The sequence below is a fragment of the Narcine bancroftii genome, chromosome 2 (assembly GCF_036971445.1).
Source record: "Narcine bancroftii isolate sNarBan1 chromosome 2, sNarBan1.hap1, whole genome shotgun sequence".
NCBI classification, from domain to species: Eukaryota; Metazoa; Chordata; class Chondrichthyes; order Torpediniformes; family Narcinidae; genus Narcine; species Narcine bancroftii.
This window is the reverse complement of record NC_091470.1, coordinates 212633250-212651716: the sequence shown is the minus strand read 5'-3', so window position 1 is coordinate 212651716 and position 18467 is coordinate 212633250. Positions and strand designations below refer to the sequence as shown.

Here is an 18467-nt window from a genome sequence, read left to right as displayed (position 1 = left end):
AAAATGTACCAATCAAAATAGTGGAGGAAATAATAGATCCAGCAGGGAGGTATGTAATGATAGTGTCAGATATATACAGAATTCTGGAATTGGGTCAATATATATGCACCTAATGAAGAGGATCAAAAGTTTATGCAAGTTATTTTTTTGAAGATTGTAGATACGCAGGGGAATATATTGATTGGAGGGGACTTTAACCTTAATTTGGAACAAAAGTTGGATAAAATTGGACAAAAGTCTAGCAAAAAGAACAAATTTGCCAAATTTATGGTTAAATCGATGCAGGAAATGCAACTTATGGATATATGGAGGAGATAACACCCAAAGGAGAAGGAATACTCATATTATTAGAGTAGACATAAAACATACTCAAAGATTGATCTGTTCCTGTTGTCAGCCCATATCCAAGGGAGAATTAGGAAAACGGAATATAAAGCTAGATTGTTATTGGATCATTCACCACTGTTATTAGCAATAGAGCTGGAGGACATCCCACCAAAAACATATAGATGGAGATTAAACTCCATGCTACTTAAAGGACAGGATTTTAGAGAATTCATTGAGTGCCAAATTAAAATGTACTTGGAATCAGTGAAAGATAAATTTATACTATGGGATGCAATGAAAGCCTTAATCAGAGGGCAGATAATAAGTTATGTAACTAAGATAAAGAAGGACTACAATTAGGAAATAGAACAGCTGGAAAGGGAAATAGTAAATACAGAAAAAGAACTAGAAACAAGGGAAGATACAACAAAAAGAGAATTGGCGGACAAAAAAATAAAATACAAAACACTACAAACGTACAAGGTGGAGAAGAACATAATGAAGACAAAGCAGAATTATTATGAGCTAGGAGAAGAAAAATGCACAAAATACAAGCTTGGCAACTTAAAACAGAACAAACTAAAATAACAGTATTGGTATCAAGGAAAAAGGACAAACAAATTACATATAACCCAACAGAGATCAATGAAAACTTCAAGGAATTCTACAAGCAATTATACTGAATTGAGAATGAAGGGAAAGAAGACAAAATAGATGAGTTTCTAGCTAAAATTGAACTACCGAATTTGCAAGAAGAGGAGCAAAACAAATTGATAACACCATTTGAAATAGAGGAAATACAGGATATATTAAAAAAGCTATCAAACAATAAAATGCCTGGACAGGACAGATTCCCAATAGAATTCTATAAAACATTTAAAGAACTATTAATTCCTCCTTTCCTGGAAGTAATGAACCAGATTGAAGAAACACAAAACATGCCAGATTCATGTAAAACAGCAATAATTACAGTAATACCAAAGATGGGGAAAGATCCACTAACACTAGCATCGTGTACACCAATAGCTCTACTTAACTCAGATTATAAGATAATAGCAAAACTATTAGCAAACAGATTGACTGACTGTGTTCCAAAAATAGTAAAACTAGATCAAACCGGATTTATTAAGAAAAGACAAACAACGGATATTATCTGTAAGTTCATTAACTTAATCCATGCAGTACAAGGAAATAAGACGCCAACAGTGGTGGTTGCTTTAGACGCAGAGAAAGCCTTTGACAGAGTAGAATGGAATTCTTTATTCAAAGTACTACAGAGGTTCAACCTACCAGAGAAATATATTAATTGGATTAAAGCATTATATAAGGGATCATTGGTGAAATGACAATAAATGGATATATATCAAACCAATTTAAATTAAGCAGGTCGACTAGACAGGGATGCCCACTATCTCCCTCACTGTTCGCATTAGCAAAAGAACCCTTAGCAGAACTGATAAGAACAGAAAATAAAATAAGAGGGATAAAAATAAAAAAGATGTCATAGTATATTTAGCAGAACCAGAATTATCAATAAATGAATTACATAAGAAATTGAAGGAATATGGAGAAATATCGGAGAAGATCAATGCAAATAAAAGTGAAGCGATGCCAATGAATAATGCGGATTTCACAGTTTAAGAAAGAATCACCATTTAAATGGCAAACACAAGCAATCCGATACCTAGGTATTAGACTAGATAATAATCTAGGCCATCTATACAAATTAAATTATCAGCCATTAATGAAGAAATTACAAGATGACTTAGAACATTGGAAAGATTTACCACTAACACTGACAGGAAGGGTAAATTGCATTAAAATGAATATCTTCCCAAGGATACAATACCTATTTCAATCATTACTAATTACCTTAACAGAGAAATTCTTCGATGAGCTAAAGAAAATAAGAAGGAAATTCTTATGGAAAGGGGGGGAAACTGAAGATAGCACTAGATAAATTAACAGAATGGTACAAACAAGGGGTCTTACAGCTACCAAACTTTAAGAATTATTAAAGCGCAGCACAATTAAGATATCTATCAGATTTTTATCAAACAAGGGAAAAACCAGATTGGACCAGATTAGAGCTAGATAAAATAGGGGAGAAGGTACCAGAACATATACTATATAAGTGGGATGAAAAGCTGGTTCAACATAGGAGTTCACCATTACTGCACCATCTGCTCAACATTTGGAAGAAGATTCATGTAGAAAGGAAAAAAACAAATTTTCAACTACCAAAATTATTATTGACGCAAAACAACTAATCTCTTTCACAATAGATAACCTTTCCTTTAAAGAATGAGAGAGAAAAGGGATCAAAAGAATAGAAAAGTGTTTTTTTGGGAAATAATTTATTATCTTTTGAACAAATGAAGTACAAATATGGTATAACTCACGGTACAATGTTTGCATACCATCAACTAAAAACCTACTTAAAGGACAAATTGGGAAGCAGGCTGAGGTTACCAAAAGGAAGCAACTTTGAATATGTGATTACAGACACAATGATAATTAAAAGATTTATAACAAACATGTACATCAAGCTGGAAGAGAAAGAAAATGATGAAATAAGCTGTAAACCCAAACAAAAATGGGAACAAGATCTAAACATAAAGATAAAGAATAAAAAATGGGAAAAGATATGCTCCGGAACTATGAGAAATATAATAAACACAAGGTTACGCATGATACAATATAATTGGTTACACAGGCTATATATCATGGCCCAAAAGTTCAATAAATGGGATCCAACAGTATCAGATAGATGTTTTCGCTGTAAGAAGGAAACAGGAGCAACAGTACATGCAATTTGGGCATGTGAGAAAGTGGAAAAGTTTTGGGAAGATCTAAATCAGGTATTAAATAAAATCACAAAAAGCAACATACCAAAAAATCCAGAGTTCTTTCTTCTAAGTAATATAAGAAATAAATAATAAGGCCTCGATTTGGATGAAGCACAAAAAAGAATTATTATGATAGCCTTAGCTGTAGCAAAAAAATGTATAATGTCAACTTGGAAATCAGAAGAGAGCCTGAGAGCACAGCAATCGTACATGGAAATGAATAAATGTATTCCATTGGAAAAAATAACATATAATTTAAAAAATAAAGTCACAGTATTCGAACAAATTTGGGAACCGTACATGGAACACAACAGAGAGGACCTACCGCGGACCTCCACCCCCTAAAATGATAGAATGAGAAGAAGACGAAATGAACTGACCCAGTGTGTAAAAGTAGATGACACAATTTTCTTGTTTATTTTCATTGTGTGATGACATTGTTTAATCGGTTTATTGTGTTGTATATGTTGAACGTTTAGTGGGTGAGGAGGGCGGTGGGAAAGAGGGAGGGAAGGGAGGGGGAAAAGGGGAATAAATGACACTGTGTATATTCAAGAGGGAAATGTTTGTGTGTATTTTGGTTAATATGGTTCATAGTGTGAAAAATTTAAAAAATTAAAAAAAGAGTTAGAGAGAGACATCCTGTGCTGCAGAGAGTTCCAGTTTTTCCCATAGAGAGAGAGAGAGAGTGTATAGGACAGAGAGAGAGAGAGAGAGGGGGGGGGAGAGAGAGAGAGAGAGAGAGAGAGAGAGAGAGAGAGAGAGAGAGCCAGACCTGCCTGGAGAGTTAGAGAGAGAGCCAGTCCTCATCGGAGTGAGAGAGAGAGAGCGAGAGTGATAATGTACCAGTCCAGAGAGAGAGAGACTTCCTGTCCTGCCCGGTGATAGTGAGTCCCAGTTTTCAACAAAGAGAGAGAGAGTGAGAGAGATTGAGAGCCAGTACTTCCCGGGGAGAGAGAGAGAGAGAGAGAGAGAGTGTGTCTGTCCTCCTCGGAGAGAGTGAGGGAAAAGGGGGAGAGAGAGACTTCGTGTCCTGCACGGTGACAGTGTCCCAGTTTTACCCAGAGAGTAAGAGAGTGAGAGAGAGAGTGCCAGTCCTGCCATTGCCAGTCCTCATCGGAGAGAGAGAGAGAGAGAGAGAGAGAGAGAGATAGTAACAGTACTGCACGGAGAGAGAGTGTGATAGAGTGTCTGTCCTCCTTGGAGAGAGAGGGTGAGAGTCCCAGTCCTGCCCAGAGACTTCCTGTCCTGCCCCGTGACTGTGTGTCCCAGTTTTTCCCAGAGAGAGAGAGAGAGTGAGAAAGCCACACCTACCAGGAGAGTGAGCGATTGCCTGTCCTCATCGGAGAGAGTGAGAGAAAGGGAGAGAGAGACTTCGTCCTGCCCGGTGACAGTGAGTCCCAGTTTTCCCCAGAGAGAAGAGAGAGAGAGAGAGAGAGAGTGCCAGTCCTGCGTGGAGAGAGAGTCAGAGTAAGAAAGAGAGAGAAAGTCCCAGTCCTGCCAGGAGAGAGAGTGTGTGTGTAGCAGTCGTGCCCGGAGACCGTGAGTCCCAGTCATCTCCGGAGATGCAATGGAATGCCAGCGGCCACAGCGGAATCCTCATTCGAGGGGGGAAAGTGGTGAACGACGATTGCTCGTTCCTTGCTGACGTTTACATCGAACACGGGCTCATCCAGAACGTGGGGCCCAATTTGCCGCTGCCGGCGGGAGTCAAAGTCATCGACGCTTCCGGCCAGCTCGTCATGCCGGGGGGCATCGACACGCACACTCACATGCAGCTCCCCCTCATGGGCGTCCAATCTGTGGATGACTTCTATCATGGAACGAAGGTACCCCCCGATCTGGCAAGATTTGTATTTAATTAGAATAATTCCGGAGGTGGGGGGGGGGGGGTATAATTTCATCTGCAGCTTTTAACTTTGTAAACTTTATTTAGTGACAAATTGCATTCAAAGTGAGTTTGAAACTCGGTGGCTAAGTCTCGAGTTTTGAAGGGTGGGTGGGGGTGGGGTGGGGGGAACCGGAGCCCCCGGGGAAACCCACTCAGAGACGTGGAGAAAGAAGACAGAGAGGGTGGGATTCGAGACCGCAGTATCCGCAGCTGAGGCGTTTGTGTTGCACAGCAGAGATCCTGATTGTTTGGCTTCATTCACATGAATCGTCCCGCCAAAGCGTCTGATCGTTTAGCCCATTCCCAATTATTCGCCAGTCGCACTGATGTACATGTCAGGACCATTATAAGGTGACAACCCTTCACAAAGTGGTATCATTTTGCAAAGATAACCTGCTTGAGAAGCACGTTCTTTCTTTGGCTTGGCTTCGTGGACGAAGATTTATGGAGGGATAATGTCCACGTCAGCTGCAGGTTCGTTTGTGGCTGACAAGTCCCATGCGGGACAGACAGACACGGTTGCAGGGGAAAATTGGTTGGTTGGGGTTGGGTGTTGGGTTTTTCCTCCTTTGTCTTTTGTCAGTGAGGTGGGCTCTGCAGTCTTCTTCAAAGGAGGTTGCTGCCCGCTGAACTGTGAGGCGCCAAGATGCACGGTTTGAGGCGATATCAGCCCACTGGTGATGGTCAATGTGGCAGGCACCAAGAGATTTCTTTAGGCAGTCCTTGTACCTCTTTGGTGCACCTCTGTCACGGTGGCCAGTGGAGAGCTCGCCATATAACACGATCTTGGGAAGGTGATGGTCCTCTATTCTGGAGACGTGACCTACCCAGCGTAGTTGGTTCTATAGCAGCGTGAATTCGATGCTGTCAGCCTCTGCCATCTCGAGTACTTCGATGTTGGAGATGAAGTCACTCCAATGAATGTTGAGGATGGAGTGGAGACAACAGTGGTGGAAGCGTTCTAGGAGTCGTAGTTGATGCCGGTAGAGGACCCATGATTCGGGGCCGAACAGGAGTGTGGGTATGACAACGGCTCTGTATACGCTAATCTTTGTGAGGTTTTTCAGTTGGTTGTTTTTCCAGACTCTTCTGTGTAGTCTTCCAAAGGCGCTATTTGCCTTGGTGAGTCTGTTGTCTATCTAGTTGTCGATCCTTGCATCCGATGAAATGGTGCAGCCGAGATAGGTAAACTGGTTGACCGTTTTGATTTTTGTTTTGAAAGACCTCAACAATAAAGACGCTGTTTACATCCGGTACCACACGGATGGCAGTCTCTTCAATCTGAGGTGCCTGCAAGCTCTCACCAAGACACAAGAGCAACTTGTCCGTGAACTACTCTTTGCAGACGATGCCGCTTTAGTTGCCCATTCAGAGCTAGCTCTTCAGCGCTTGACGTCCTGTTTTGCGGAAACTGCCAAAATGTTTGGCCTGGAAGTCAGCCTGAAGAAAACTGAGGTCCTTCATCAGCCAGCTCCCCACCATGACTACCAGCCGCCCACAAGCACATTACTTTGTTATGAAAGGTGTTGGTTTGAAAACTTCTGGCCCTTCCTCTATTGTGGCGAAGATGCGGAACGGCTATTTTCAAACAATATACATATGAGTGTGAGACTAACTCGGCAGACGAGGACTGTCCTCATGGTCAGTCTCTGTGCTGGGTTTGAGCACTTCCTTGGTGCTTCTGTCATTTCTGGCAATTTCCCAACATTTTATTCACATCTATGAGTTCCAATTAAAGACTTTCACTGTTCCCATACCAATGTTTCTCGAAAGCAAACCTTTTTTCTTTCCACTCACTTTAAGCAATCCCTATGTCATCGGTGCTCTGATTAGTAAGGGATTGCTTAAGGTGGGATGTGGGTGGAAAGAAAAAGGTTGAGAACCAGTGCTTTAAAGCATCAGAGGCCATTTGACCAATCAAGGCGATGTTGGCTCACAATCCTATTTACCCCCACTAATTTTTAATCATTGATCTTGGACGTGTTCCACAACATCTCCGCCCTCCTTTTTTTCTGCCTAAATATCTTAATGTTCAGAGCTGAAATTCACTTCTGGTTTTCTTTTTATTTCAATTTTTCTTTTTTGCTTTTATTTAAACAATTTTATCTCTATTTTTACAAAATTAGTTTGCATTATTAACATCCTGCATTGGAATTTTCCCCATCAAGTGCTGAGTCCATTGAATTCCAAGGAAGGATAGAATGGTTACTCTGGCACCACACTTGACTTGGAAGATCTGCTGGTGGTGAAGGGCTCCGCCCAGCCCTCTCACCATATAAATGCTGTGCTGCCTTCAATCCATTTCTGCCACTCGACTGCATTGTCTCTACCTCTCGGGTCCCTTCACTACGAAAGCACCTCCAACAGTCCTGTCAACGGTGCCATGCAAATGATCTACCAAGCCCAAATAGACTTTTCAATGAATCAGAATCGGGATATATTGTCATAAACAAGTCATGAAATTCGATGTTTTGATGCAGCATCATATTATAACCATCTTATAACATTACTATAAATTAAAATAATAGCACATGAAAAGTAAGGCAGTGTCTCTGGTTCATTGATGATTCAGGATGGGGAAGAAGCTGTCCTTGTGCCACTAAGTCCTCATTTTTAGGCTCCTGTACCTGATGGTAGCAGAGTGAAGAGGGCAGGGCCTGGGTGGTGGGATCTTTGAGGATAGAGGCTGCTTTTTTAAGACACCACCTCATGTAGATGTAGCAATGACCCTGCTCTTTAGAGTACAGAAATTTCTAGACAGCAGTGGTGGTCTTTTATGTAACAAAATGCCCACTTTCCATCTCCCCGTTTATCGCACATGTGGCAGAATGGCCTGTTCCAAAATTGATCTGTGGGTTTTCTCAAACCTATGTAAGTCTATACAAGCTTTAAGGTGTGGCTGGACAAATTTACAATGATATTTAATTACATCAAAGGGCAGAGAGATCAGTGATTCACTTTTTGGATTGATGATTTTTCATCAGATTACGGTAAGAGACAACTAAAAATCAAAGTTCCAATTTATCATCAGGGCACATACAACTCCGACACTTTTTTCCTGCGGACATGGCAGAATTACCACTTATTGGTAGTGCAAATAACTCAACTCATGAAAAGATACATGTACAAAAGAGAGAAACGTAAACAAACTGTGCAGTACAGAAAAAAAATTAAATAATAAAGCGTATGCGATGTAAGAGTTCTTAAATGAGTCTCTGAGTTTGTCGTTGAGGAGTCTGATGGTGGAGGAGTAGCAGCTATTCCTGAACTTGGTGGTGCGAGTCTTGTGGCACTGATACCTCTATCCTGATGGCAGCAGTGATCACAGAGCATGTGGCTGGGTGGTGTGGGTCCTTGATGATTGCTGCTGTTCTCGGATGGCAGTGTTCCCTGTTGATGGTGGGGAGAGTTTTGCCTGTGATGTTCTGGGCTGTGTCCACTACCTTTTGCAGGGCTTTATGCTCTGAGGTAGCTCATGTTAAATCATGTTAGATGGACCTGAGGCAGGAGGCATCACTGAATTAATGTCTCAGGTTAATAACTGATTTCTGGAATGGGGATAATCCAATGACAGATTAAGCCGACTGGATACAGATTCTTGAAGAGTTTAAAAGCAAACCAATCTATTTAAAAGTGCAAATTCTTGTGGGGTTAACACACAATATTTCCTGTGGGTGGAATATATGGAACTGGGCTTCAGGATTCTGATGTCTTCATCTGGAGGTAAGGAAACCCCCTAAGAGATTATAGCAGTTTGGGCCACGATTCTGTTCATTATGCAGATCTATAGTCAAAATGTGAATATTAATTACCAGTGTATCGGATGACCCTGGAATTTCCACCAAAAATGGAGATCTTGTATGAGACTGCCCCACACCCCCCCCCCCCCCCCCCACCCTCCCCAAAACAAACCTGGCACCAGTGACCAGTGGTTAAAAACAAATCACAAATATTTCGTTAACACATTATCATTGAAAGGTTTAAATTTAATTTGGATATTTTAAAATAAACCACCATTGGCTCTTGTAACAGGCTGTTTAAAGCCTGAACAGAGCCGACAGCAGTCGGACCCTGCGGAGGAGCGCTGAGACTTCGCAGATGACGAGCGGGATATGCGCGAGATTGGGTTGGAGCCAGCAGAAAGTCGGCGGCGGTGCTGAAACTTTGTCATGAAGGGAAGAATTTTAGACCCGGTTTAAAGGACAACCTGATTTTTAAGGTGAAATTTCGGGTCATCCTATACAATGGCATATATATCTGCTTTTGCATTTTAATTCCATTAAGAATATGACTGCACTCATTTTCAGTTGTTTTGCAGCTTTTTAAAAATGAAGTACCTGTTCAACTGCAGCATTTCTGTGTGCATTCCCAATAAACTCATTTATTATTAGTCAGGGAAACCAAAACTGGAGATATTGGTCTGAAACAGAAGCCAAAGACGCAGGCTGTTGGTGACTCGAGGCATGCAGGCTGCGGGCTGCTTGCTGGTGACTACAGTCGAGGTATTATCACCGAGCTGCAGTCAATTTCTGCTGATGCCCTTCCAGCAGGCAAAAGGCAATTTTGTTTAAGATTGCATAAATTGCATCTTGCGGGACTCGAGCAGTATCAGCGGACAGAGGGACCAATTGCTGGTCAGGGGAGCCTTTTTTGAACTAGAAAATCAAGGATATTGGCCCTGAGATAAATTCTTTTTAAATTTAGAATTAAATGTAGACATGCAGCTCGGTAACAGGCCATTTCGATCCATGAGTCCGTTCCATCCAAATGACACACGATTAACCTACACCCCGGCACGTTTCGAACGGTGGGAGGAAGCCGGAGCCCCGGGGAAATCCCACGCAGACACGGGGAGAAAGTACAAACTCTGGACAGACTGTGCGGGACTTGAACACCGGTTCCGAAGGCTGGAAAGGCGCCACAATGATAAACCATAATCTTATTGAATAATGGAGGAACGGAAAGGCTGCTCGCTCCCATTTCACTTCACATGGAGATTCCTAAATGATGGAATGTGTTTGCAATAAGGTTCAATTACATTTCAGAACGCATTTGAACATGGCTCGATAATTATAGTGAATATGACACCGGGGCAATGTTTACTTCTTTCCTTTTTGACCTGGATCTTGTAGAGATATCTCATCACGGCAGTTGCTAAGTGATTTTACCATGAGAAAACTGATGAAATCAATTTGCGATATCTTGAACAATTATGGTAGACAATGTTGTTGCATTCCTTCTTCAGTACAACACCTCGTGAAGCGCAGTATGTAATGCCTGAATGTTTCTGTCCACATAAGTGTCTCACTTTGTGTAGCTGACGTATGAAGTCACTGCAGATGATGTACATTATGATATACCCAATGGCAACATCCAACAGCTGTCAAAGTCTGCCCATGCTGCAAGAAAACAGAGAGCAGAAACAGCTTCTTTATTAACCCTCTGTTATCCTAGTGGGGGGATTGCAACACTCCGAGTATCGGAGTGTTCGCCACACATGCATACAGAAGTTGGGCAAGGGTCTGCATGAGACCCTCACAAGTTTCATACAAGCTGCATTTTGTGTTTACCATTACGTGTCACCTTGTAATGTCTCGAACTGTCCTGGAAGACCTGAGACATATGCCACCTCATCGGCAGACATGTTAAAAAGGCAATTATATTCCCCCATTTGCAGGAACTGAAAGCCTTGCCTAATGCATTAACCCCTTATTAAGCATATTCATAAAATTCATTCTTCCACACAGCTGCTTTCAGTACGATCAACTGCACACTGTTTTGTCTATGACCAACCAAGTTGCTGCAGCGCTGTAAATACCTTCACAGCGCCAGCTATCGGGAACTAGATTCGATTCCCGCACTGTCTGTAAGGAGTTTGTACATTCTACCTGTGTCTGCGTGGGTTTTCTCTGGGAGCTCCATTTTCCTCCCACTATTTAAAAATGTAGGTCAATACAGTGGAATTGGGAGGCACGGGCTTTTTGGCAAAATTGCCTTTTACCCAGCTGTATGTCTAAATTGGTGTATGTCTAAATATCTCTTGGTGCCTGCCACATTGACCACCGCCAGTGGGCTGATAACGCCTCAAACCGTGCATCTTGGCGCCTCACAGTTTGGCGGGCAGCAACCTCCTTTGAAGAAGACCGCAGAGCCCACCTCACTGACAAAAAACAAAGGAGGAAAAACCCAACACCCAACCCCAACCAACCAATTTTCCCTTGCAACCGCTGCAACCGTGTCTGCCTGTCCCGCATCGGACTTGTCAGCCACAAACGAGCCTGCAGTTGACGTGGACTTTTTACCCCCTCCATAAATCTTCGTCCGCGAAGCCAAGCCAAAGAAGCCAAGCCAAAGAAGCCAAGCCAAAGAAGCCAAGCCAAAGAAGCCAAGCCAAAGATGTCTAAATTTAATAAAAAATTAAATTACAAGCTGCTGAACAGAGTTAATGGTCTACAGACCTCAGGGCCAGGTCACGGTTGGAAATGTACAGTGAGGGCTGGGATCCAAACAGGATCTCCCCTATTCTCCATAGTACTGGCAAATGTCCAGTCACTGGAGAATAAAATTGATGACCTGAGGGCAAGGCTGCTTTATCAGAGACAAGTCAAACAAATCTCAGTTGTTTGCTTTACTGAGAGCTAGTTAACAGAGAACACAGTTATCTGAGGAGACGGTTTCACCATTCACAGATTGGATCGGAACTCAGATTCTGGGAAAAGGAGAGTGGTGGTGTGTCTATGTAGAAAAAAAACCCTGAGAAGTAATTGCAGTGGGCCAGGGGGAGGGATGTTGTGGGGGGGCAGAGAGTAGCTCTGTCTGGAGAGCAAGGGAGGGGGGTGGGGTGCTGGAGAAAAGAAGACAAGGAAAGTGAGAGGCAGTGGTGGGGGTTAACAGAAATGGGGAGAAGTCAAAGTTAATGCCACTTGTTTGAGCAGAGCCCAGATGGATTACAAAGTGTAGCTCCTCCAACCTGCGGGAAGCCTCAGTTTGGCAGTGCACGAGGGCATGGACAGCCATGGGGTCCCCCTAAAGGGTAAGTGTGAAACCCCTTGGTCCATCCTCCCTTGGGATGTCCAGAGGCTGCATCTTGGGCAGATCACCTGTCACAACACGTAACCAAACAATGATAATCACTTTCTAAAACTGTGAAAACAAATGACAGAGCAATCTGCTTTCTTTAATCAGAAAGAGCACGTCAATGTTCAGTTGGGTTTACCACAGACATTTCCATAATGATTGGTTTCAGTCACATGTTTTTACATACCAAATGTCCTGGGCTCCAGTGTTGAAATACTTCCCACTTTGAAGTGGTTCTTTTATTTTTAGGGTTCAATTTAAATTATTCCTGTAGCTTTTCTATTCTATCTTTGAATAAGAATTTGGTAATCGTTGAGATATAAAGCTAACAGGATTGCTGCCATACACCTTCCCTTACAGTTGCTCGTAGATGGCACCTGGCTGCTATTGTGCGTGTGCATAACCAGAAGGCTTTCTCTTCTAGGATGTTTAACTGCAATCCCTGCTCGAGCTTGGACACTAAATCTCTGGAGTTGAAGTGCTGTCATCTTATTCCCTTTTAAACTTGGACGAGAAAGTCGTATGAAATTACTTAAACAATGAGGTAGAAGATCAGAATGAAAAGTAAGACAGTTTTCCAAAAATTGATGGCAGTAGAGATGGTGGATGAATGGAGTATCGGCTTCATAAATTCCTCAGATTTAGGAGAAGGTCGAGGGGTTTGGAAAGCAGTGACTACACAGGTACTCGCAGAGGGATCAGAAGGAACACCGAGCGAAGGCAGCAGAAGCGATTGGAGATGGTGAAAAGTAGATGCAGAAGCAGAATGCTGGAAGAGTTGGACAGTTGAAGCAGCATCTGTGGAGACCAGCTGTGTAAGTCAATGTTGTGGGTCAAGGCCCAACACAAGGATTAAGTGGTAGTTCACAGGCTGAAGGTGGGCGGGGGAATAGAATTGAACCTGGCATATCCAAGAGAGGTGGCAACAGATGCTCCATTGTTTTCATCTCTTTAATTTTTAATTTTAATTTAGATTTAAACATACTGCACCGTAACAGTCCCTTTTGGCCCACAAGTCCATGCTGCCCAATTACATCCCATAAACCTACAACCTCCCAGTACATTTCAAACAGTGGGAGGTAACTGGAACCCCTGGGTGTTGTTCTGGTTCATGCGGGCCCCACAGGTTAAGAACCAGAACAAAAAGCAGGTACAAAGCACACGTTTATTTCAGGGATGGAAATGAGACAAAAGGATTGATATGTCAAGCAAACTTCTACACATTTTCTTTGGCTTGGCTTCGCGGACGAAGATTTATGGAGGGGGTAAAAAGTCCACGTCAGCTGCAGGCTCGTTTGTGGCTGACCAGTCCGATGCGGGACAGGCAGACACGATTGCAGCGGTTGCAAGGGAAAATTGGTTGGTTGGGGTTGGGTGTTGGGTTTTTCCTCCTTTGCCTTTTGTCAGTGAGGTGGGCTCTGCGGTCTTCTTCAAAGGAGGCTGCTGCCCGCCAAACTGTGAGGCGCCAAGATGCACGGTTTGAGGCGTTATCAGCCCACTGGCGGTGGTCAATGTGGCAGGCACCAAGAGATTTCTTTAGGCAGTCCTTGTACCTTTTCTTTGGTGCACCTCTGTCACGGTGGCCAGTGGAGAGCTCGCCATATAATACGATCTTGGGAAGGCGATGGTCCTCCATTCTGGAGACGTGACCCATCCAGCGCAGCTGGATCTTCAGCAGCGTGGACTCGATGCTGTCGACCTCTGCCATCTCGAGTACCTCGACGTTAGGGGTGTGAGCGCTCCAATGGATGTTGAGGATGGAGCGGAGACAACGCTGGTGGAAGCGTTCTAGGAGCCGTAGGTGGTGCCGGTAGAGGACCCATGATTCGGAGCCGAACAGGAGTGTGGGTATGACAACGGCTCTGTATACGCTTATCTTTGTGAGGTTTTTCAGTTGGTTGTTTTTCCAGACTCTTTTGTGTAGTCTTCCAAAGGCGCTATTTGCCTTGGCGAGTCTGTTGTCTATCTCATTGTCGATCCTTGCATCTGATGAATACACAATAGGTAAATATACACTTTCGGATGATGAGGGGGAAACCGACAGAAACTGGGGAAGTTACAAGAGCATACACACTCAACAATCAGATCAAGGTGATATTATGTGCCTCCACCCCTTCACCAGTACGGATACAGTTCTGTTACTAGCCTTGAGAATCACCCAACCCAGTGGGGAAGTTGATACTTACATTGCCTGAGGAGTCCAAAGAGGCAGAACAAAGGGGCACATGGTCCTTTATAGTTCTGGGGGCAGAGCTGCGGGGCCAATCATAAGGGTCAGTGTGGGTCCCGTTGGTTGCTGTGGGCAATGGCTTGAAGGCAAGTGCAGGGGCTCAACAGGGGTGAACTGAGGTGATCCACCAGGGCCAATTGAGTGAAGGTCAGGGCTGAGACTGGGCAGGCTGCCTGGACTGCAGCACCTTGTGTTTTAGGTGGGCCAATCGCAAGGGTCACTTTGATGGTTTGGGGGTGAGTCTTTGACCTTGATTGGCAGGTAGTGTGCCTTCCGAACAGGAGTGCAGCAGCGCCACTCGGTGGTGGATGCTGCTTCTCCATTACAATCTACCCCTTAAGAAGACACGATGCTCGCTAATAAAGTGTGAGAGGTAATAAGGAGGTCTAACAGGGCAATGCTGAAGTGTGTATAACTTGACAAGCACAACATAGAATGACTACAGCAATGATAACAAAAATAAATGCAATCCCCCAATGGATGATAGTCACCCAAATACCCCCCCCCCCCCCCCCCCCCCCCCCGTGGAGCCAAATGGCCACCAGTTGTCCCCATGAGGTGATGATACTGGAGGAGCTGGTCCCTGGATTTCTGAATTTTGGCCACTGAGTCCCGAATGTGGTCAGCCAGATGGGTGATGCTAGAGGATTTGCTGGGAATGTAGGTACAGCACTCCTGTCCAATGACTGCACAGGTACCACTGTTCGCCGGCAGCAGGTAGTCCAGGGCCATTCGATTTTGCAGTCCCACCATATGTACCGCCTTCAGCTCTGCAGATGATCAGTTCAGAGAATCCTGTGTATGGTGGAAGGACACTGCCATCTCTTTGGCCAACATCTCCAGGAGGGCAGTAATCCAGGTCACTTTCGTTGGAGAGCCGTGCGGTGCCGTATCTGGGGAAGGTGATCGTCCAGAACTATTCAGCTGTAGTAATAGCCCTCTTGTTGCGGTGGTTGCCAAAGGCTGGGTGCTCCCCCAGGTCATCGGGTGCTCCGATACATTGGAGGGAGGGCACCATGAATGTGGGGAAACAGCAGCCGTACCAGGTGGCAGGGAGCCAGGGGTAGGCATGGTGCCCGCATACCCAGTGGGTGCCATTCAAGGTCCAGGGGCCCCCAACTTGGTGACACCGTTGGATGTGGTGAGTGCGGAGCCCGGGTACCAACTGTGCAGGCAGTCACTGTCGCCGATTGGGAAGTTGGAGCTGTGTCTGTTGGGGAGTCTGCACCAACACTCCTTTGGTTTATGGAGGACCTGTGGGATGATGCGGAGGGTCAGGACTCAAGTGGAGGTCAAATTATAGGCAGTTCCTGAAGCACCCACCCCATCAGAAGATGGTGGAGGGGGAAATGTTGAGCGGGAATGTGAGAGGTTGTGAGCTGCCATTAGGTCCACCCCATACAGCCAACCCAAAGCCCACTGGAGTGAACAGTTCATCTGGGAGTTGTCCAGTGGGATTGGGGTAAGTGGTAATGCTTGATCAGTGTGTGCTGTAGTTTGGACGCAGATCCAGCAGTCCAATCTGTTCGTGGTGGTGGCGAAATTGTAGGCAATGCGGAGGAACATGTTCATCAATGTAACATTGCCAATGGTCGCCGCTAGCAGCAGAGGTAGAAGCAGGACTATTGAAGGGAAAGGCTGCCAGTCTGATAACTCCTTCCTGCAGGAAAGTCTGCACAGCCTTGGTAATGTCCCGGTATCCTCCCGGGACTTCGTATTGTTGCAGATTGGTTACTTTGGAAGGGGGGGGGGTATGACTACGGGCTCCCACTTAGCTTCCCCCACTACCATGGTCGCCTGTGTAACCCCAAAGGTGAAGCGGCCCCTGTTGCTGTGGAGGAACCATCCCCGTAATAAATTGAGGCCCAGTATACATTCAGGGGAGAGTGCAGGGGGTTGGTTCCTTATGGCCAGGTGGATGGTGACTTCCTTTGCAAACAGGAGGGAGCCTTCCAGCCCCTCTATCTGCATGGGGATCCCCCTCTACCCCGCAGGGGATGATGGTGTGTTGTGTGCCCGTGTCTACGAGTGTCAGCCAGCGCTGCACATTGCCCTTTCCCCAATGTACAGCTACAGGGATGTGTAGCCTCAGGTCCCCTGGGCGGGAAAGGGCAGCAGGGTGCACGCTCTGGGAACCCTGGCCTCCTTCCTATGGGAGAGGATCGGGGGTCTTCCACACACTGTTAACAGGCTGCTCATGCAGGGTGAGGGCAGTCATTTCGTGCAGCAGCTGCTGCCGGATCTCAACCTTAAGGGCTGGGGAGATGGGGTCGGGTGGTGCGGTCAGGACAACAGTTGGAGCTGGTTGGGTGGTGCGGGGTCGAGGGCATCCCTGGCATCCTGCTTGCCGGTGGGGTGACCACCTGTCTTCCCCCATCTGTGCCCTCCCCCCCTGCACAGCTCCTTCCAGCATGCATACAGGGCAGGAGTGGATATCCCATCAATGCTGGTGGGGTTCATTCCTGTGTGCAGCAGGTTGAAGTAGAGCCACCTGCAGGCACCTGTGGGCTCAGGTTCTGGGTGCTAGGGTCCACACTGCGGACTAGCGTGGGTCCCTCCCGTGTCATGTACTACAATCCCTCAAGAATGGTGATGGAATTCTGTACTGTTCTCCCCTTGCCAGTCCCCATGAGCGGTAGAATAATCGACCTGAGGTCAGGGGCAGCAGTGGTTACAAGGTGTCCTGTGAGTGCGCCGATCACCCTCATGTTCTCCAGGAACCCTTGGTCAGTGGCCGCCCCATAGATCCCATTGATAAGTGCCCTCTCCCTGATGACCTGGGTGCTCTCCCCTACCGTGGCCCACTGGGATCTCCCTTGGAGGTTCCATTCCAGCCGGGTGGGATACCGGGTCTGTATGGCTGTGACTACGTGTTCCCACAGGGACCATCCTCTGCGGATGCCCTCCTGTGGTGCTCACAGGGCAGTGTTAATGGACTGGGACTCGGAGATATTCCCCAGGGCACTGGCCTCCTGATGTGAGAGGGCAATATTCGCGCCCCCCTCATCCCACAGCCTGAGGAGCCAAGCAGCAAGGTGCTCAACTGGCCGCTGGCGGTGTCGGTCCGCCAGCTGGGTGAGGTCCTTGGGGAATTAGTCCCATGTCTCGGAGGATTCTGAGGGTCCCTTGGTGTGCATTCCCACTGCCCTCTCCTCATCAGCCCCCTCCTCCACGGAGGATCTGGGACCGTGTGGTGACAGGTTGGGCTTGTGAGGACTCAGTGGTTGGGGGGGGGTGCAGGACAGTTGTATTGGGACCCTGGTTCCCCAGGGGCCCCATCCTCATTACTCTCCATCTAGATGTCCCCATCCCCCAGCCAAAAGTCCGGCTGATCACCTTGCTGGATCAAGGCTCTAACTTTAATCAGGACAGGTCACCAGCTCCATCCGATGGTCTGCCTGAGCCTGCTGGAGCTGCATCAGTAGGCAGGTGACATCTGTGTCACTTGCTCTACCTTGGGCAGCAAGAAGTGCCTCCTACCGTCCGCTGCAGGTCCGTTCCAGGGCTTCTGTCTCCCTGTCCTTTTGCTCAGAGAGGGACTGCAGCTTGTCTACCAGCTGCTTGGTGATCCCTACCTGGGATCTCAGCAGTGACAGCAGCAGACAGTGCCCCTTGCCTTGGGAAATCTCGACTCCTTAGGGAGGGCTAGCACATGGTGGCCCATACCCATTGAGGAAGGTTCCACGAGGAATCCAAAGAGACAGAACAAAGGGGCACATGGTCCTTTATAATTCTGGGGGCAAAGCTGGGGCACCAATCATAAGGGTCAGTGTGGGCTCTGTTGGTTGCTGTGGCCAATGGCTCGAAGCCAAGTGCAGGGGCTCAGCAGGGGTGAATTGAAGTGTTCCACCAGGGCCAATTGGGTGAAGGTCAGGGCTGAGTCTGGGTGGTTGCTTGGACTGCAGCACCTGGTGATTTAGGTGGGCCAAGCATAAGGGTCACCTTGATGGCTTGGGGTGAGTCTTTGACCTTGATTTGCAGGTAGTGTGTCCTCCGAACAGGAGCGCAGCAGCACCACCAGGTGGTGGATGCTGCCTCTCCATTACACTGGGAAAACTCCAGGCAGACACGGGGACAATGTCCAAATGCCTTA

The 18467-nt window shown here is 46.0% G+C and overlaps 1 protein-coding gene across 3 annotated transcripts in view; it reads left to right on the top strand.

Moving 5' to 3' along the window:
• Nucleotides 1-3998: 3998 nt before the first annotated feature.
• Nucleotides 3999-18467, top strand: part of dpys (dihydropyrimidinase) — a 104286-nt gene continuing 89817 nt past the window's right edge. For 2 of the 3 annotated variants that reach the window (XM_069920258.1, XM_069920257.1), the window contains exon 1: nt 3999-5005. In XM_069920258.1, coding sequence (XP_069776359.1) covers nt 4742-5005 — 264 coding nt within the window. In that variant the 5' untranslated portion in view covers nt 3999-4741. The remainder of the gene's footprint in view (nt 5006-18467) is intronic. The other variant, XM_069920256.1, reaches the window with a different exon arrangement.